Raw genomic sequence first — 19,444 nt, 5'->3', positions numbered from 1 at the left:
CAGGATACGCATTTTTTCAAAAACAAAAAGGAAGACTTCAGCTTCAGTTCATGCTCGTTAGGAGCGTGCATACAAGGTTTGGTTCTGTTTAGTTGTGAAATGCAACTAATACCATTTTAAAACCAATTATGTTGATTTAAAGCCAAATCCCTTTACCTTTTCTAAACTAACTTGATTTTTGCCAAACTGATTCCATACCAGTTCTAAAATTTGTTCATGGACAATCAAATTTAGTTTAAAACTGGTTTTGAAATTGGTTAATTCAGAACCGGTATCAAAACCATTTTGTAACTCAACATGTTTTAAAAACCAAGATTTATTTAGAAAATGAACAGCCAGTTTAAAATTAGTTTTTAAAATGAATTTTGTGAAAAAATTCATAACCAGGTCAGTGTAGACTACTTTGATTTGATTTTTTTTTTTTTTTTGCTGTAAAGGAAAATAACTATAAATAGGTAAGCCCAAACTATCCTTCATTAGAAGGTTCTGTACATGAGAAGGGATTTGATTTGATTTAACCGATTAATTTACACAGCTGTATTGCATGTTAAATTTTACATCATGAGTTAATATAAAAAAATTATTTCAAAAACCTTCACAATGCCAGGTTCCCACTTCCCAGCGTGTTATTAGAAACACAATAAGAATAGAAGGAAAAGAAAAGGCATATAAAATTGGAAGATCATCATTTTCAAAATTTTGAGCAAAAAAATGGCCATTTCACGGAGCAACCAATCCTTCAATGGCATAAGATAGAGATTGTGCCAAGTCAGCTTTAAATAGCAGTGTTTGCAAAGCGTGCAACATATCATATTCTGGATCAAGTCTTCGCTGCCAACCCTAAAAGAGGAGACAAGAACAAAATGTAAAGAAAAATTATTAATGTTTTTGCGAGACAAATAAGTTTTAGCTGGAACCTGTTAAGATAATAGGGTAGTGTTTGGCCTAACTTTTTTTCCTATAATCTACTTTCAAGAAAAAGCTAGGCCAAACAATTTTCTAAAAAAGCTCTTAAAAATAAAGGAGCTTATTTTTAACAAAGAAAAGATAAAACAAGGAGCTTAAAAAAAACTCCATTACCTAGCTTTCTGCATAAGTTTTAGGTAGCTTATTGTAAAGACCACTATTCGATCCTGCTACAAGGTTTTTTTTGGCTTCGTTTTCTTTTGCTCAAGGTTTTGAATCTTCTCTAATTCCAGTATGCCGCTTGAACCTAAAATTTCTTCTGGTAATAATTTTGGGCAATAGTTGCATTTAACTTTGCTAGCATATCCCTTGGCATCTGTCCCATGTTTTTCTTTTTTATCGGCAAATGTTAGTTTGTTAGAAATGTCAACGGGAGTATTCGAACCCACAACCTCTCCCCCCTCCCTTCTCCCTATCAAACCTATTTTCAGGGGCATTCTTCCTAGTTTTAGAGTGGGTCAAACAACCATGTTGCTTGAGGACAATGACCCACCAATTGTAAATTATGGACAAACAAAATGGGAATCTCAAATTTTCAACTAATATAGCATATTCAGACCAAAAAATAACAAAAAACAAAAGGAATAAATGGGAATGCACGTTTCAGACTTCAGCGAGAAGGTACCTTGTTCATAAATCACATTTTCATTAGTTTACGCAATTCAGAAGCCAATAGGTCCAGTACACAGCTAACTAGTAAAACAAGCGAGATGGGCAGGGGAGCAAATGGAGACAGGAGCAGATAGCAGGTGAAAGCAGCCAACAGCCACTCAAGCTAGCAGGGGACATGGGCTGCAACTGCAACCTCACAGATCACAAGTAGTCGCCAGTCATCACAGAGGAGTGACAACCAAAGAGCTTCATTACAGAGGTTGGTCAGAGAAGGAAAGACTTGTTGAGTAACCTTGTCGGAGAAGTGACTTTGTTATCTGTGGTTGGTCGGAGAAGCTTAAGTAAGCGAAAACCAAAAGACTGATTGGAGGAGAAAAACGAAGACCGTGACTTGTGAATCTTGGCTGAAAATGCACAGTTTAAAAAAAACAATGAAACCCTAATGAAAACAGTGCCATTTAGTGGATTTTGGGGAAGTTTTAGGCAACTGAGAGTGTGTCTGGAGTTCCATTCAGTTTAATCGAATGAGTTCCATTCAGTTTAATCGAATGCCAATCCATCTCTTCCCTTCATTCTAAGTTTAGTTCTTTGAAAAGTGGATTTTCCACATACCCGAACCAAACGTCTGGAATTGGCAGCAAACTTGTGATTTTGAACAAGCATGCACGGTCCTACGCAAGTTCATCCAAGTTCAACCAAGAATATGTTTGAGACCAAGTTGGTTTATTTTGTCACAGTAAACAAAAAAACTTGTGCAAGTTAATGAGTTAATACTCAAGTTTAATAACCATGCCTATAGAGGCTCCAATGAAAGAACTGAATCAAATGGAAGTAATTTGAATCTGACTAGATGCGGTAGAGGAAGACAGGAAAAACAACAAAGCCTTATTTTACTAGGTGAGGTTGGGTACATACATCACACAATGCCATTTGGCTTAGTTAAAGACAAAAATTCAGACTTTCAAGGATATTATTTACCATGAGAACCCTCTCGACAACTTTCTCTATTGTCCTTCTTGGTCAGCCTCTCATTTTACAGGACTAAAAGACATCCAATCTACTCCTCACAAGTGTCTCCCACGACCTTCTTTGTGCGTTCCAACCATCTTAACCAATTTTCTACCATCTTTTCCTCAATCAATGCTAAACCTATTTCTCCTCATATACATTCATTTCATATCCTGTCTTTTCTTGTGTGGCTACACGCCCATCAATTCTGTCACTCCAAATATGTTTAATGAATCTTTGATTTTAATAGAGTCCAGTGGCATCAATTGATCCATGTGGCAGAACCGAACCCACTCAACCAGTGTTGTTAAATGGCGGCCATGGCGGCGCCATGGCGGTTTTCCATGGCGGGTTTGCGAAAAAACGCCACCGAATAGTGGTGGCGTGGCGGGTTTGGGATGGCGGCGCCATGGCGGCCGCCATAGCCATGGCGGTCGTGGCGGGATGGCGGAAATCTTCGGCTTTTGTCCGCGGTAGGAGTTGGGCCGACCCGACCCAACCCTACCCGGTTATTCATTAAATTAAAAACCCTCCACAGCTTGCGTTCAGAACAGCTAGCCGTCCCTCCAACAGCTTCCATTCCCTCCCGAACCTGCCTGCGTCCCTCCCGCTCCCAGCCGCCGCCGCGACACCACCCCCTCCCCGCCGCACCCAGCCGCCGCCGCGACGAGGCCCGCAACGCACGAACGGCGCCGACGACGAGCCCCGGCAACGCGCGACACCCCCCATTTTTCTGTCTCGCGAAGGAAGAAGACGAAGAAGAGGAAGAAGACGCGGGTCAGCTGATCTGTTTCTTTTTTTTTTGGGCTTTTTGCTGTTTGACACCCCCCATTTTTCTGTCTACAGCTTTTTTTTTTCCTTTTGCTATTTGACACCCCCCATTTTTCTGTCTACAGCTTTTTTTCCTTTTGCTATTTGACACCCCTTTTTACTGTTAACAGTCCCTTTTTTTTTTCCTATTTGACACCATGATTTTTTTTTTCTGTTCAGTCCTCTTTTAAATGGCTGAACCATCATCCGATGCTGCTACTGCAAGTGCAACGAGGAAAAATAAGGCAGACCCAGGCTGGAAATATTGCCATTCACTAGTGGAAGGAGATACAAACACCATTGTTTGTAATTTTTGTAGAAAAATCACTAAGGGAGGAATAACCCGAGCCAAACAACACTTGATTGGGAAGTCGGGCAACGTTGCAGCTTGCAAGAAAACTCCCCCAAATGTAATCGAAGAGTTGAAGGAATATATGGCTACAAAAAAAAGTGGGACCACTTACAGTACTTCTGGCAGTGGTAATATGGCAAATATAAGAGATTTTGAATTTGGTGAACCGATTGGATGTGATGGAAGTGAAGAAGATGAGTTTGCGGACTCTTGTAATGCTGCTGCAAGTGCAAAGACAAAGTGTGGGACTAAAAAAGGACCAATGGACAAATTCTGTAAGAATCCAGAAAATGCAATCAATCGGAGAAAAATGGAGATGCTAAGGCAAATGAACATAAGAGAGTCAATGGATAAGAATGAAGTATTGAAGGTGCATCAACATATTGCTCGCTTTTGGTACCAAGCAGGTTTGTCATTCAACCTCATTAAATTGAAAAGCTTTGAGAACATGGTTGCAGCCATTGGTCAATATGGGGCACATTTGTCCATTCCTAGCTATCATGACATCAGAGTTCCACTCTTGAAGAAGGAAGTTGAATATACTGAAAATTTGATGAAAGGCCATAGGGAGCAATGGGTCAAGTATGGTTGTACTATTATGTCCGATGCATGGACTGATCGGAAACAAAGATGCATCATTAATTTTTTGATTAACTCTCAAGCTGGTACCATGTTTTTGAAGTCTGTTGATGGCTCTGATTTTGTGAAGACAGGTGAAAAGCTTTTTGAGTTGCTTGATGCCATTGTGGAGGAAGTTGGAGAAGAGAATGTTGTTCAAGTTGTAACCGATAATGGGAGCAACTATGTTTTAACGGATAAGTTGTTGGAGGAGAAAAGGAAACATATTTATTGGACTCCTTGTGCAGCTCATTGTATTGATTTGATGCTTGAAGATATTGGGAAGCTTCCCTTGATAAGGAAGACCATTAGAAGGGCAATTAATCTAGTTGGTTTTATCTATGCCCATTCTAGTACCTTAAGTTTGTTGAGAAATTTTACAAACAAGAGGGAATTGGTGAGACATGCTATTACTAGATTTGCCACTTCTTATCTAACCTTGGAAAGGCTTCACAAAGAGAAAGCCAATATTAGAAAAATGTTTACTTCTGATGAATGGACCTTGAACAAGCTATCTAAGGAGCCTAAGGGAAAAGAAGCTGCAAAGGTAGTGCTCATGCCTTCTTTTTGGAATAGTGTGGTTTACACTCTTAAAGTCATGGCTCCACTTGTGAAAGTGCTTCGTCTTGTGGATGGTGAAAGGAAACCAGCCATGGGCTATATTTATGAAGCAATGGACAAGGCAAAAGAAACAATTATGAAGTCTTTCAACAACAATGAAAGCAAGTACAAAGATGTGTTTGAAATCATTGATAAAAGATGGAATTGTCAGCTTCATAGGCCATTGCATGCAGCTGCCCACTTCTTAAATCCAGAGTTCTTTTATGACAACACTGACTTAGAGTTTGATTTTGAGGTCACCAATGGTTTGTTTGAGTGCATTAAGAAGTTGATTCCACAATTTGATGTGCAACAGAAAATTCTAACCGAGTTGCATCTTTACAAGATTGGTGCTGACCACTTTGGTTCCGACTTTGCAATGGCTCAAAGGAAAACCCATTCTCCTAGTAAGAAACTTTTATCATACTATTTTTTTTATGTATTAGTGATATAATTCAGAATTCTAAGTTATGCTCTTGGTTGGTAATTGGTATTGCAGCATATTGGTGGCGAATGTTTGGGTCACAAACTCCAAATTTGCAGAAGCTGGCTATTAAGATTTTGAGTTTGACTTGCAGTGCTTCAGGATGTAAAAGAAATTGGAGTGTGTTTGAGCAAGTAATTGTGACAAAACTCTAACTATACTTTTTAATTTTATTTAATTTTGATGATCAAGTTATATTTGGAGTATATTTGAGATTGAAATCAACATTTATTTGTTATGTTGTAGATTCATTCCAAAAAAAGAAATAGGCTTGAGCACAAGAGGTTGCATGATTTGGTGTTTGTCAAATACAACCAACAATTGAAGCAAAGATATAATGCAAGAGATGAAATTGATCCAATTTTTCTTAATGATATTGATGTATGCAATGAATGGCTCGTGGGAGAGATGGATCAAGATGATGATAATGATGCTGGAAATGATTTGGTATTTGAAGATGATGATGCTCTAAATTGGGCAACTGTGTATCAGGCTTCGGGGGTTGGAGAGTGTAGGATGTATACTAGGCGGAAAAAACAAAAAACAAGTGTTGCTGCTGCCCAAACTTCTAAAAAACAGGCAATGGTTGTTGGATCTTCATCAAGGAAGCAAAAAGCAGTCCAAGAAAATGATGAGGATCTAGATGTTGAGGAGAATATTGATGTTGAATCTGAAGAAGAAGAAATCATGGTCAATTTTGAGGCGTCTGATGGGGAAGAGGGAGAGGGAGATGCTCCATTACCATATGATAACAACGAAGATGATTATGTTGGGATTGGAGAAGATGATTAGAGCCTCAACCTTCACTTTGCACTTTGCATTATGTTTTTATCATTTTCTTATTTTGAACTCTTTAATGAGTTTATTTGGTGTTGGTACTTGATTATTGTATGAACTCATGAAACTTTTTTAGTTTATTTGAATGCAATCCTTTGTTTTTTTCAATTTCAATGAGTTTATATATATGTTTTTTTTTTTTTTTTTTGTGTCCGCCATGACATCCGCCATTTTCCGCTACGCCATCCGCCATATTTTTATGGCGGATTTTTGATTTTCCGCCATGAACCGCCATCCGCCATTAACAACATTGCACTCAACCCAGTAAGTGGGATATAGTTTGGCTGTGGTGTACATCCCATAATTGAAAACCCACTACTGTTTTTGTTCTCAAGTCTAAGCATAGTTGATTGGTGATTTAAGTTTTAGATTTCAGCTTTGATTTTTATGCAAAAATTATTCTAAGCAATGTAAAGCATTCTAACCATGTCATGCTAAAAGGTCAGAAAGTAAGCTCCTTCATCATGTTTAAAGACAATCAACAGACCATCTCCACTAATCAGAACATCACAAAGACGGATATGCAAAATAATGGTTTACACCTCAGGTGGTGATGAAAAGTTGTGCATTTCTAAACAAGTATTCCACATTTCCACCACACTCTCTACCTTTTTCAATAATCAGCAATTTAATATGTATAAAGTATATACTGATCAGCGATGTGTCACAGTCAATGAAAAAAGTAAGAATAATTTTCCACCATATACCACCAATAGCAATGCACAAAAACAACATTACTGATGTTGTCAACATTCATTTCATTTATAAAGGTGTGAAAAATACTTTATAAAGGTGATTCAGAGAGAGAACTTACCTCCAGAACCAATGTGGTAACTATCACAGCGCAAACATTGCCATCTATATTGACTTTACAGCGCCTAACATGCTCAAGCAATTGTTGCATACGATCAGCTGTGTGGACAGATTCACCTTCTGGGGATCTCCAAAATTCAAATGATTTATCCACCTCCTATTAAATGGTAACAGATTGTATTGAGAAAAGAAAAGTACAGACTACTGTTGAAATAAGTATGTGTGACAAACAGCTCTAAATCATTTGTCAACTGTACAACAATTATGGAGATGCAAGAGAATAAACTGTACTGTCTATACATTAATAAAAAAACCATAATCTTTCACCTTATTGTCTTGAAGATGATGCATAATATGTTGTGTGCACAAATGTTTAGGCTCACTTGCGGGCTCAGACTAGGAGTGCATAATTAACATGCATTTTTCTTAAGTGGTATGCAATCCCCATAAAATAGGGAACAGGTTGGACCATTAAACAAGGATTCATAAGTTTTCTGATGTTGTTGAAAACTCTAGAGCCCAATTACTTATTGGAACTTTGTGAATATAAAATTTGTCACAAATGTAAATATAAAACAATATTCAGCAGGTTATGTGCTAATAAGTTATCAGGGTGTTCATACAAATTGTATACAGAAAAACATGAGAATATTTGACCTCAATGAAAAATTTCGGATCTGGGCAATTTTGTCGTTTTGATAATCTAAGTGTGCATTCTGCAGCAGTGCGGCCATCTTGAAGTGCAATAGCCTTAAAGAATTCCACTAAATATCCTCGTTCTCTCTTAGAAAGTTCAGTAGTCATACCCACATCGAGGAAAATTACATGAGGCCTTGACTTTAACAGTGGTATAGGTGTTGATTTTCTTTTTCCTACTCGGACAAGAATATTTCCAGGATGCATGTCTGCATGGATAAAATTATCCACCTGGAAGAAGAGATATATCTAAGAGAAGGAAATTGATAATTATTTATACCCAGAATATAACAAATTAGTAATACAACTTGTAACTAAAAGGAAAAGGGAAGATAGTTCTGGATCTCTATGATGCTCAAAAGCATTTAAGAAAAAAAATACATTAATTCAAATGAAGATCAAGAATCTTCTCTGGTAAAATCCTCAAAGAATCCATCATTTATTCTTTTACAACTTCATCATCCAGTCCTAAAACCCCCAAGCATATTACAATGAGGAATTTCAGAATAATAATGTTAGTGTTTTTTTTTATAAAAAAATATCAGATGATATTGTTAGGTTTGTTTTCTGTTTTCTTCTTTTTTTGGCGCAGCCTGTTTTCTTCTCCATCTTCCCCTTAATTTTCACTTTCAATATTTTCGTAGAAAATCATATCCATTTTATACATATCAGATTATGATATAGTCTGATGACAATAATACAAAACACAAAAGGTTGCAATCAGTAATCAGCACTAGTGTGGTTACTGACGGATGGAGCTGTTTCTGAAGTAATAAGCCACTTCTCTCATTTTAAAAAACACCATCTCTTTCAAATTTTATATTCTCATGCACATACACTATCCAAATCAACTCAATTATAACATATTATCATTCTATAATTTCATGAACTAACAACACTATCAACAAACAACATAATCTGATAAACAAAATTCATCATGAAGTTATTAAGTATAGCAAAACAAAATAAATAGGGAGAATTCAGAATATTTTACCAAAAGCATCTTTAAAAGAGCATGTGTTCCAATATGAGCAAGGGCACTTTTGAAATGCTCATGTCCTTCAGGCTGGTCAACATAGTGCAAAACACTTTCGCCTTGTTCAAAGGTTTCTACCAAAACAGATGGGTGCACGAGGGGATACAAGGGCATCGGGAATGAAACATCTTTCCATCTACGGAAATTGTAGATAAAGCGACTAAGATGTGCCGCTTCCCTTGAAAGATCAACTTGAGACATCATAAAGACTGCAAATTGTTGTACACTTTCATCTAGTCTCAGCCACTTCAAATTAGGGAATAAAGACGAAATCTTGGCAACAAGATTGATAAGGATAAAATCCCTTTTAATTGCTTCAGAAACCCCTGGATGTCGGACCTTCACTGCTACAACAACAGGCTTGATTCGCTGACCAGGGAATTTGTATTTTAGTGTAGCTCGATGAACTTGAGCAATGCTACCTGAAGCTATGGGTTCCTCCTCAAAATTTTCAAAGATTTCAGATAATTTTTGACCAAATGCATTTTCAATACATTTTCTGCTATAGCTAAATTTATGTGATGGCGCTTTCGTTTGAAATTCTGCAAGTTCATCACAGAGATCCCTTGGAAAGAGATCAGGTCTGGTTGCAGCCCATTGACCCCACTTAATGAATGCTGGACCAGCTTTTTCAAGTGTAACTCGAACAACATGAATCCATGTTTTTCTAAATTGAGTGCCAAAAAAATCAACTAAAGGAGCCATAGCTATACAAGGAGAGAACAAAATCACCAAATAGACAGCCCTAAGAAACAAGACAAAAATCTCAATGACTGCCAACAGAGCTGCAGTTAAATACACACGCCCATCTTGTGCATGCACATAAAGTGAATCCCTTGTTGGGAAGGATTCTGTTTCTGCCCATTTCCTTTGTGTCCAAGCAAACTCTCCAATTATGAAGGCAATCACACCATGAACAACAAAATTTGATTTGACCAAAGCCAAAGTTACCACATGGGCAATTTGACCTACTGGTGGTAGAGCTGGCCCTTTATGGAAACACATCCTGTTCCAAACAACTTGACCATGATGGTATTTTACATTATTTGCAGGGAGGGTATACAAGTTCCTAGCCCTGCTACTCATTAAAAAGTTAACCTTTGATTTAAATAACATGAATAGAAATTGTTCTTTGTGTACATGTCTATAGTGCGAGAAAAAATTGTATCTTGAGTAAGGGGACCCCATTGGATAAAATACTTCCAAGCAGCCTGTCTTGTGAACAGAACGTGTAAACCTTCTAATGTTTCCACAAGCAAGAAGCCTGCACAAGTGTACATTACATTACATAAATAATCTTCACATTACATTACACACAGTTGAGTGTGAGAGAGGAGTGAATTTTAACTGTATAATTCATATAGATAATTAACATTAGGTTAAACTATTTATTTGGATTCTACAGTTGTATTTATTTTATGTTTTAGTCCATATACAACAAAACTATAAGTTTTAATCCCTGCACAGTTTTTTGGTGACAGCTTATCACTGCCAGAAAATTTTTTGTGGCAATCTTATACTGCCAGGAAGTTTTATCAGCTGTTAGTCATAGGGATCAAAAGTTCAAAACTTAAATTTATGCATGTGTAGGGACTGGAACTGGAAATTTTCACGTGTAAGAACAAAAACTTAAAATAAGGACAGTTATAGGGACCAAGTGAATAGTTTAACCTTAAAATTAAAAACGAACTGAAACAATTTTGACCATCCATATGGGTTTATAAATCCAAGATTGACTCTTATTACGTTCTCAATAGATATGCCCCCAACTTCTTCACAAAGACAAATTCCGGTGTATAAAGCAACTCACATAAACAAAACTCCAAAATCTTAAGGTTTGAAATTCCCAAAAAAAAAAAGGAGAATAGCTTTCAAAGTTAATTACCAAATTGAGAAATTTCAGTAGCAGAGTGTATTTGTTGCTCTAGAACCTTTTAATTTAGGTCCATGTAAACAATCATCTAACAAAGGGGTGCCTCATAACACTATTGAAAGAAAAATAATCCACACTTTGAAGTTAAGGTATCACCACTAGGACTGAAGAAAGAACCATAAATATGAAAAATAAAATAAACTGAAACAGCAAATGTCAAGCAACACGAACAATCCTATTAGCATTAGAATTTGAAATACATTCATGTATGGTCCAAATAAGATGAAGGTGTGGCGTCACTGAGAATATTATGATATTAACACAATAAATGAAAGCGTATATATAGTATTAAGAATTGAAAGAGAGAGTCTAATTAATAGGTAAAAGATGATGAACCTTGACATGGTGACGAGGGTTTCAGGACAGTGAGGTGCAACGGTGCACACAACATCCTCTTCGTCCTCGAACGGTGAGGCTTAAGCGGCGTATGGTGTCGTTGACATGTGTTTGTGTCGGAAACGCCGAAATTTTTGGTCGAAGTTGTTTTTAAGGATCCTCCAAGTGCCCACTATTCCTTTCATTTGCTTTGGGCAATGGGCCTGTCACGTGTTTCAGACCACAATTAAAAAAAAATTATATTGATCAATTGTATTTAAAAATGAGTAAAAGACCATTTTGGTCTGAGATAAAAAATTTAAAAATTGGTGTTTATTTTAGGTCTTTACACTTTATTTTAATTTAAATATTTTATCTATTTTTATCTTAATTCCCTTTCAAACTTCTTTCATTCTTTTAAATTAAACTTATCCTAAATCAAATTAATTCTAAAATTTTACAACTTTCTATCAAATTAATTCTAAAAAAATAGAAATTATTGTGAAATTGAAACTTGAATATTATATTTTAATAAAAAATAATCTCATAAATTTAAAAGTACAACAGAATTGTCATATTTTTTACTTTTTCAAGGAATAAATAAAAAATAATTCTTTCATAAACTAAATGATCCCCTTATGGACCATAATGATCATTTACTCTTAAAACATTGACTTGATTTAATTTAAAATCAGTAATATTAATTAGTTACTGTGATTTTGGATTAAAAAACTTTGATGATATTTTCAATAGATAAATTATAATTTTGATCTCCAATCCATGATTTTCTTCATCTTGATTTTTAATTATAACATTTGATCTCCTAGTTTTATAAATTGGTGACTTTTATCTTCTTAATAAATTCTTAATAAATAATTATAATTATTAAGTTAATTATAAATTTATTAAAAATCAATAATTATTAAAAACTTTAATAAAAATTATTAATCCTAATCTTTGAAATCATGTTCTTTCTCTCCTCCTTTACTACTAGCAAAGTAACACCACATAAGGATTAATAATATTTTATTAAAGTTTTTTAATGATTAATAATTTTTATTTAATTTATAATTAACTCAATAACTATTTTTTATGAATTAATAGTTTACTTAATAACTCTATTAATCATAATTATTAATTAATAATCTACCTGAAGGACCAAAATCGTCAATTTATAAAATTAAAAAGATCAAATGATACAATTATAAACTAGAAGGGATCAAAATCATGAATTAAAAAAAAATAGGAGAATCTAAATTATAATTTAGCATATTTTAATATGAGCCTAAGTGTCATGTTTGGACTGAGTTAATACAAGGGTGGGCATGGTGGATTCTTATAGATAGCATTGGATGCATATTTGGATTTGAACTGATTAATTTTAATTGGTTTAAATTGATTAATTTGTATTTTCTTTGTTCATATTTTTATTTAAATTGAACCAACTTAATCATGTTTGGATTGGTTTAGATGGAGCAATATGATTTATTATTAAAATAATTAGATTTTAATCCGTGTAATGCCCAGGATAAATAAAGATATTGAATATTTTTATTTAACCGTATAAATGAATATAGACGTCTATAAACAAATATGACAATTTTTACTTGATCTGTTTTTGTATCTAAATGTTGCTAGAACCTTATTTTAAATGTTATTTGCTTTTGTTTAATGGAACAAGAGAATTGAACCACATTTACAAGGCATAAATTTGAAATATCCAAAACAACAATTGAACTAATACATCAAATGTATTGTTTAAATTATGCATAAACATACATAACAAAATTGAATCATATATTTAACCTGTATTATTCACTTAATGTGATCAACCCAAATATAAAAATAAATATATAAAATTGTCAAAAATTATGACAATATTTACTTTTTTTTATCCAATTGAATACATAAGAAAATTAAATAATATATTTAACTTATGTTATTCGCTCAATATAATTACCTCAAATATAAAAATAAGCACAAAAAATTATCAAAAATTTTATATATTTTATTTTATTTTTTATCAAAAAAGCAGAGTGAATGATTATAATCATTTGATAAAATGTGAATGATTATATATTTTATTTTGTTTCAATGTCATCCTGTTCTATCAATCTAAACATAAAAATGAAAAATGCTTCTGATTACAATTAGAAATTTACCAACTAAATAAAATAACTTATTTGCAATTATATTAAAATTGATTGAATTCAAAGTTCCATCAATAAAATGATTATTAAAATCGGAACCAATATTACGAAAATTCATTTATACTTAAATTGATTTAATAAAACTTTTCATGAATCAAATGACTATTTTATCATGATGCAATTATCTATTTTAAAACCTTAAAAAATTTTAAAAATTAAAGTGAATTTTGACGATGCAAAATGACATAAAAATATAAAAATTGAAATGATTCTGATTAAAATTAATTAAATTTATTAAACGATTACTATGTGAAGTTTACTAAGTATATATACTCAATTATATCTTTTATAATTCTAAAAAAATATGTCTATTATAATGCATTATGATAGGTTTTTCATTTTGTTATAAGATTATTTTATAATAACTTTAAGGTTAAAATTATATATTTTTATAATGCATTATGATAGCTCCTTCTGTATATAATGTTTAATCTACGATTTCAGTTTCCCTATTTTAAAATTAAGATATTTAGGTATTTTATTTTTTCAAAATCAACGATTATTATCCTTTTGTCAGTTAACTATTAGTTGAGCATCCATGATTAAATGTTAACTCTGAACCGCAATAATTTGATTCAAAAAATAAAGATTCTAAATAATTTAAATTCAAATTTTAAAATATTTATTTTTGTAAATATATAATTGATCATGAATCAAACTTTCGATTAATTTTCACTAATTACAATTAAGGAAAAATTAATTTTTGATAAGAATAAAGAATTATAAAGTTTTTTAATTTTAAATTAAATTTGAATTAATGTTTCCAATGTTTAAAGTTTTCAAAGTTTAAAATTTTTACCGTTTCAATTGCCATTTTTTTTAATTTAAAGTTTTTGAACCAACGAATTAAAAATAAAGGATTATTCAATTTAACATTTTAAATTAAACTTGTAAAGTATCTTTTGTATAACTATTTGATTCTAATTTTTTTTAGCAAAACTAGAAATTGTCATCATTTTTTAAAAAGTTAAATAAAGATATAAAGATGGTAAATGATTGAAATTAAAATTTTAAAATATTTACTATTACAAATATAGAATGGCCATGGATCAATTTCAAACTTTCCATAAATTTATATATTAGGTCAATTGTGCATTAATTTCACAATTTTATTAAAATTTATTGAATTCAAAGCTCCATCAATAAAAGTATAACTGATAATTTTGGTCATTTATTTTTCTTTTGTTCAATTTGATTATTTATATTTTTTTAAGAGATAAAATATAATTTATTTGAAGGAAAAAATTAAACATATTTAGATATTGAAAGATCTTCTTAAACCTTTTAAATAAGATAAGATAAAAAAAATATTTGAAAAGATAAAGAATTATTTTAAACCTTCTAAACAAGAATATGTTTTAATTTTTATAAGATTAATTTATGATATATTTAATTGTGGAATTATCTAATTCAAAATAAAAATATGCTAAATAATTTAAATTTAAAATTTGAAAATATTTATTGTTGTAAAAATAGAATTTATCTTAATTCAAACTTTTCATTAGTTTCTAATAAATTACAATTAAATCAAACATAATTAATTATGAAAAAACTTTTTTAATTTTAAGTTACATTTGAATGAATGAATTTTAAAGTTTAAAGTTTTAAATTTACCGTTTTTATTGCTGACAAATTTAAAAGTTTTTAAACTAACGAATTTATAATAAAGGATTGTTCCCTTCAACACTTTCAACTAAATATATAAATTGAGGAGGTTGAAATTATATTAATATAACTTTAATAACTATTATATTATTATATAATTTTTAATTAAATAATATTTTTTTAAAGCTTACCGTTGGATTAAATATTCTTTTTACTTAGATTATATATGCAAATTTCATATTAATTCAAAATCATTTTCTATCTTATTTATATAAATTAAGATTGACTTATATAAACTTTTTAAAACATATTAAAATATGAATCATTTGATTACCTTCTTATTTTTTCTTTCAATTTTGACAAAATTTGACAAAGATCTTGTTAATATCTCTACTACAAATTTGTCATTTAATATTAGTTTTTTTGGATATTCAACATGGATTTTAAACCAATATGAAAACAACCATCATTAAAAGTAGATTATTTTAGCACCGGTTATAAAAACCGGTGTTAAAATCTACTATACAACATCGATTTTTTCCACAAACGATGTAGATTAGTAGCAAATAAACAAAAAAAAAGTAAAAACGATATCGGTTTTAAAAAAACTGATGTTATAAGTTAAAAAAATAACAAAAAAACATTGGTCTTGGAAAAACTAATGTTGTAAGTACTATATAACATCGATTTTGATAAAAAAAAATGATGTTGTATAAGACATTTCAATATCAGTTTTGATAGAACCATGTTATTTTTGCAATTTTTTAATATTTATTTATATATACAACATTTTTTAGTTCTAAATTCAAAATCAATCTACAAATACAATATTTAGATAACTACACAACTCCATTTTTTAAGAACATTCTACTAAGTTAAATAAAGTTGTGTATCAATATAAAGAAGTTCAATTTTTAATGACTATTAATCAGAAATAACTAAAACTATTAATGACCATCTTTGTCATATTCTGCATAGGCCTTTTCCATAAAAATAATCAAAATGTGCGGATTCTTGTGCATATTGATAAAAAAGAATAGAGAAGTCCTTACAAGTTAGTTACAAATGTGCAAGCAAATTCTCCAAGAACAAATGTGTAAGCAAATTCTGCAAGAACAAATGGACCAGAGATGGAGAATTATCATATGGGATAAAACTTGTAGTCCAACTGAGCATAGAAGCCGTGCTTGTTAATTATTACCCACTTCTTGAGCCAATTGATAATGTTTTGGTATAAAACCCTCTATGTTGAAGATGTGTGTACCATCTATCTACTTTAACTCTGAGGGTCAATATCACTAAAATTTATGGCATTAAAAAAGTGGGGGAAAAAAATACTTGATCTTCAAAACACAATATTACAAGTAGCATGACCTATAATGTAGACTATAATGTTAAATTTAAGGCTAAATTATAAATTTGGTCCCCTTATTTGTCTTTATATTCGATTTTGGTCCTCCTATAATTTATTTCACGAATTTAGTCCTCATATAATATTAAATTTAAGGCTAAATTGCTAATGTTAACAGTCATGTGTTACACTTTTATTGGACGTTAATTTCGTGCACCTAATTAATGTCAACCTTCAATAAAATCGTGACACGTGGCGATCAACGTCCAATAAAAGCGCAACACATGGCAGTTAACATTGACAATTTAGCCTTAAATTTAACATTATAGGGGGACTAAATTCGTGAAATTAATTATAGGAGGACCAAAATTGAGTTCTGAGACAAATAGGGGGGACCAAATTTACAATTTAGCCTAAATTTAAATTAGTGAAACTACTTTAAAGAGATGACAAATCTCTCAGCATGAAATTGAGGCAATTTTGCAGTGATTTTAACTAAATAAATTTCTTGATTTGTGGGGCTTGACTTGCTTGCAACTTTAAATTTAGAAATTCTACAAATAAAAAAAATCAACTAAATATGAAATAAAATTCAAATTTATCCAAACACTAATACTCTAATATAGAAAATTAAAGGTACATTTTCATAACAATGCCTTAAAGCTTAACTAGATCATTAATAGGAGAATATTAGGAATTTTATAATTCCTAATTAATTAATTAGTGTGGGCTACATATTATATTTATCATTTATATTAGTTATTTACATTTATGGGCTCAATAAAGTGATCTAATTTGGTGAGCCTATTGGACTATCATCAGAAATTAATATGGGCTTGATAAGTTGAAACCAGTTTGGTCTATTAGGGAATAATGAGAATTTTAACAGGTTAAAACCTAGAGCAAGGTTGTGGTTCCCAAGACACCCAAATTAGAAATTGTATTCTCTTCTTCCTATCTGACAAGAAACCTAAGGTCCCAAAAGGAAAACAGTGATTTGGTTGAGGAAGAATATAAAACCAACAGTTCCTCAGACTCATCAATTCCACTGCTTATCATGGATCCAGGTATTTTTTACAACCCCTCTTGATAATCTAACGTAATGTATTTCTGGTGATTATTGTTATTTCATTAAGACCCTAAAATTCCAAACAGGTGGTATCAGAGCCATCATTATTGTTAGATTATTGGGAATTAAAGTTATTTGGTTTATGTTATACCTGTATTATTTTGTTGCATGAACCCTAATTTTATTTTGGGATTTTATCTTTGTAATTATAATTATGATTGTAAGTTTGGAATTTTTTTTCTTTTCGATCACGATATAATAATCATCATATGCGCATTCATGTTTTGCGTTTGGATTCCATGGGAAAAACTATTTTTTTCTCCCACCAAAATAGTCATCCATTTTTGTTTCTCGTTCATGTGTTTTTTTTTTATGGCGGTTGGTTTTGTTTGCTTATGCATGCTAGGAATCCATGCCATGACATAATATACATGTGATACATAATCTTTGGCTTTATTATATCATCATAAGAAAACCTTGTTGCGTATCGTTAAATGCAATTTGACTTTTGCATTTTATTTTTATTTTCCTTGTTTTTATTTGTGAATTATGTGTATTAATTGGTGATTCCCATTATGTTTCGGTGTAAATTTAGAAATTACAAACCCTCAAAATTATTCCTTTTTTATGTCTGGTAATTTTGATTGAGTTGATTGAAACAATATATTGTCAAATTAATCTCTATTGCGTAAATTAATTTAATTAAAATTGTATAAATATTAGTATAAAATTATTTGTGCGAATTGTGCTCAGCCCAAATGAAGACATAATTTGGCCAAATAATTTTGTACCTGTAGCGATAAATGTGTGACAATTTTAAAGTATTTTCATGTAAATTATAGTCGGTCCAAAGAAAGACTATGATTTGACATAATTTATTGTCAATATTTAATCATTGCGTTGAGGGTACTAATTACAAATTAATTTCTCTGTCCAAAGACTATGAATTAATATTGTGATGAGTTTGCTATGTGAACTATTTTGCACATGTCTTGTTATATATATATATATATATATATATATATATATATATATATAGCTTATTGGCTTATTTATGAGCATGTAATTATTTTTATTTTTATTATTATTAAGTTTCTGTTGCTAGTGCTGCAAATGTATCTGCTCACTTCCACTGTATGGATTTGGATTTGGCATTGATAATGGAACGACCCACTTCCACTCCAGAAGCCTCCAATGAGGTAAAAATTGATAAATGGGATCGTTCCAATCAAATGTGCATTATGATCATGAAACACTCTATTCTAGAAGCATTTTGGGGCTCTATTTTTGAGGGTGAAAATGCAAAGAAATTTATTGATGAAATTGAACAGTACTTTGCCAAAAATGAGAAGGTGGAGATGAGTAACCTTTTGGCTAAACTCATCTCCATGAAGTATAAGGGAAAAAGTAATATAAGAGAGTACATAATGGAAATGTCTAACTTGGCATCTAAACCTAAACTGAAAGCACTTAAGTTAGAGCTTTGTGAAGACCTGCTCGTGCATTTGATCTCACTTCCTGCACACTTTGGGCAATTCAAAGTGAGTTATAACACTCAAAGGACAAATGATCCCTTAATGAGCTTATATCTCACTGTGTGCAAGAGGAAGAGAGACGGTAAAGAGATAAATTTGAAAGTGCTCATTTAAGATCCACCTCTCAGAATAAGAAAAGAAAGAAAATTAAGGGTGCTACTGAAGGGTCTTCTCAACAAAAGAAACCAAAGAATGATGAGGAGTTTACCTGCTACTTCTACAAGAAGTTTGGACACATGAAGAAAGAGTGTCCCAAGTACGCCACATGGCGTGTAAAGAAAGGGTTGCCTTTGGAGACGTCTGCCAAGTGATGATTAAAGATTCATATTTGTTGGTGATGGAAAAAAGGTTGCAGTGGAGGCTATAGGAACTTTTAGATTGCAGTTAAAGACTGGATTTTATTTTGGATTTGTTTGAGACTTTTGTTGTACCATCTTTTAGACAAAATTTAATTTCTATTTCTAGTTTGGACAAATTTGGTTTTTCTTGTTCATTTGAAATAATAAAGTTAGTCTCTACCAGAATTCGAATTTGATTGGTTCTGATTCATTAATTGATAATCTATATATGTTGGATGTTAATTGTTTCTATAAT

The 19,444-nt window shown here is 31.8% G+C and overlaps 2 protein-coding genes across 4 annotated transcripts; one reads left to right on the top strand and one right to left on the bottom strand.

Annotated features, from left to right (window-relative positions):
* Nucleotides 1-487: 487 nt before the first annotated feature.
* On the bottom strand, nt 488-11,257 carry LOC114379906 (probable serine/threonine-protein kinase abkC). 3 transcript variants are annotated; one of them, XM_028338724.1, is made up of 5 exons: nt 11,102-11,256; nt 8,791-10,096; nt 7,758-8,027; nt 7,102-7,257; nt 488-840 (listed from the first exon to the last, which is right to left on the bottom strand). In XM_028338724.1, the coding sequence occupies exons 1-5, from the start codon at nt 11,107-11,109 to the stop codon at nt 721-723; spliced, it is 1,860 nt and encodes a 619-aa protein (XP_028194525.1). In that variant the 5' UTR covers nt 11,110-11,256; the 3' UTR covers nt 488-720. The 3 variants fall into 3 exon arrangements, with proteins under 3 accessions (XP_028194525.1, XP_028194527.1, XP_028194526.1); XM_028338725.1 differs by lacking the exon at nt 488-840 and adding an exon at nt 1,064-1,895 and having other exon boundaries at nt 11,102-11,257; XM_028338726.1 differs by lacking the exon at nt 7,758-8,027 and having other exon boundaries at nt 11,102-11,257.
* Nucleotides 4,571-6,536, top strand: LOC114379907. Its single transcript, XM_028338727.1, has 3 exons — nt 4,571-5,373; nt 5,466-5,584; nt 5,697-6,536. The coding sequence occupies exons 1-3, from the start codon at nt 4,632-4,634 to the stop codon at nt 6,240-6,242; spliced, it is 1,407 nt and encodes a 468-aa protein (XP_028194528.1). The 5' UTR covers nt 4,571-4,631; the 3' UTR covers nt 6,243-6,536.
* Nucleotides 11,258-19,444: the final 8,187 nt, after the last annotated feature.

The sequence above is a fragment of the Glycine soja genome, chromosome 12 (assembly GCF_004193775.1).
Source record: "Glycine soja cultivar W05 chromosome 12, ASM419377v2, whole genome shotgun sequence".
Taxonomy (NCBI): domain Eukaryota; kingdom Viridiplantae; phylum Streptophyta; class Magnoliopsida; order Fabales; family Fabaceae; genus Glycine; species Glycine soja.
The sequence above is the reverse complement of the archived record's forward strand: the minus strand, read 5'-3'. Positions and strand labels throughout refer to the sequence as shown.

Coding starts and splice junctions, on each gene's coding strand:
- LOC114379907 (XM_028338727.1), top strand. CDS start 4,632: ATGCTTGAAGATATTGGGAAGCTTCCCTTGATAAGGAAGACCATTAGA. Junction 5,374..5,465: donor AAGGAAAACCCATTCTCCTA/GTAAGAAACTTT, acceptor TTGGTATTGCAG/CATATTGGTGGCGAATGTTT. Junction 5,585..5,696: donor ATTGGAGTGTGTTTGAGCAA/GTAATTGTGACA, acceptor GTTATGTTGTAG/ATTCATTCCAAAAAAAGAAA.
- LOC114379906 (XM_028338724.1), bottom strand. Junction 7,258..7,757: donor ATCCGAAATTTTTCATTGAG/GTCAAATATTCT, acceptor ACCATTTAATAG/GAGGTGGATAAATCATTTGA. Junction 841..7,101: donor TTACCACATTGGTTCTGGAG/GTAAGTTCTCTC, acceptor CTCCTCTTTTAG/GGTTGGCAGCGAAGACTTGA.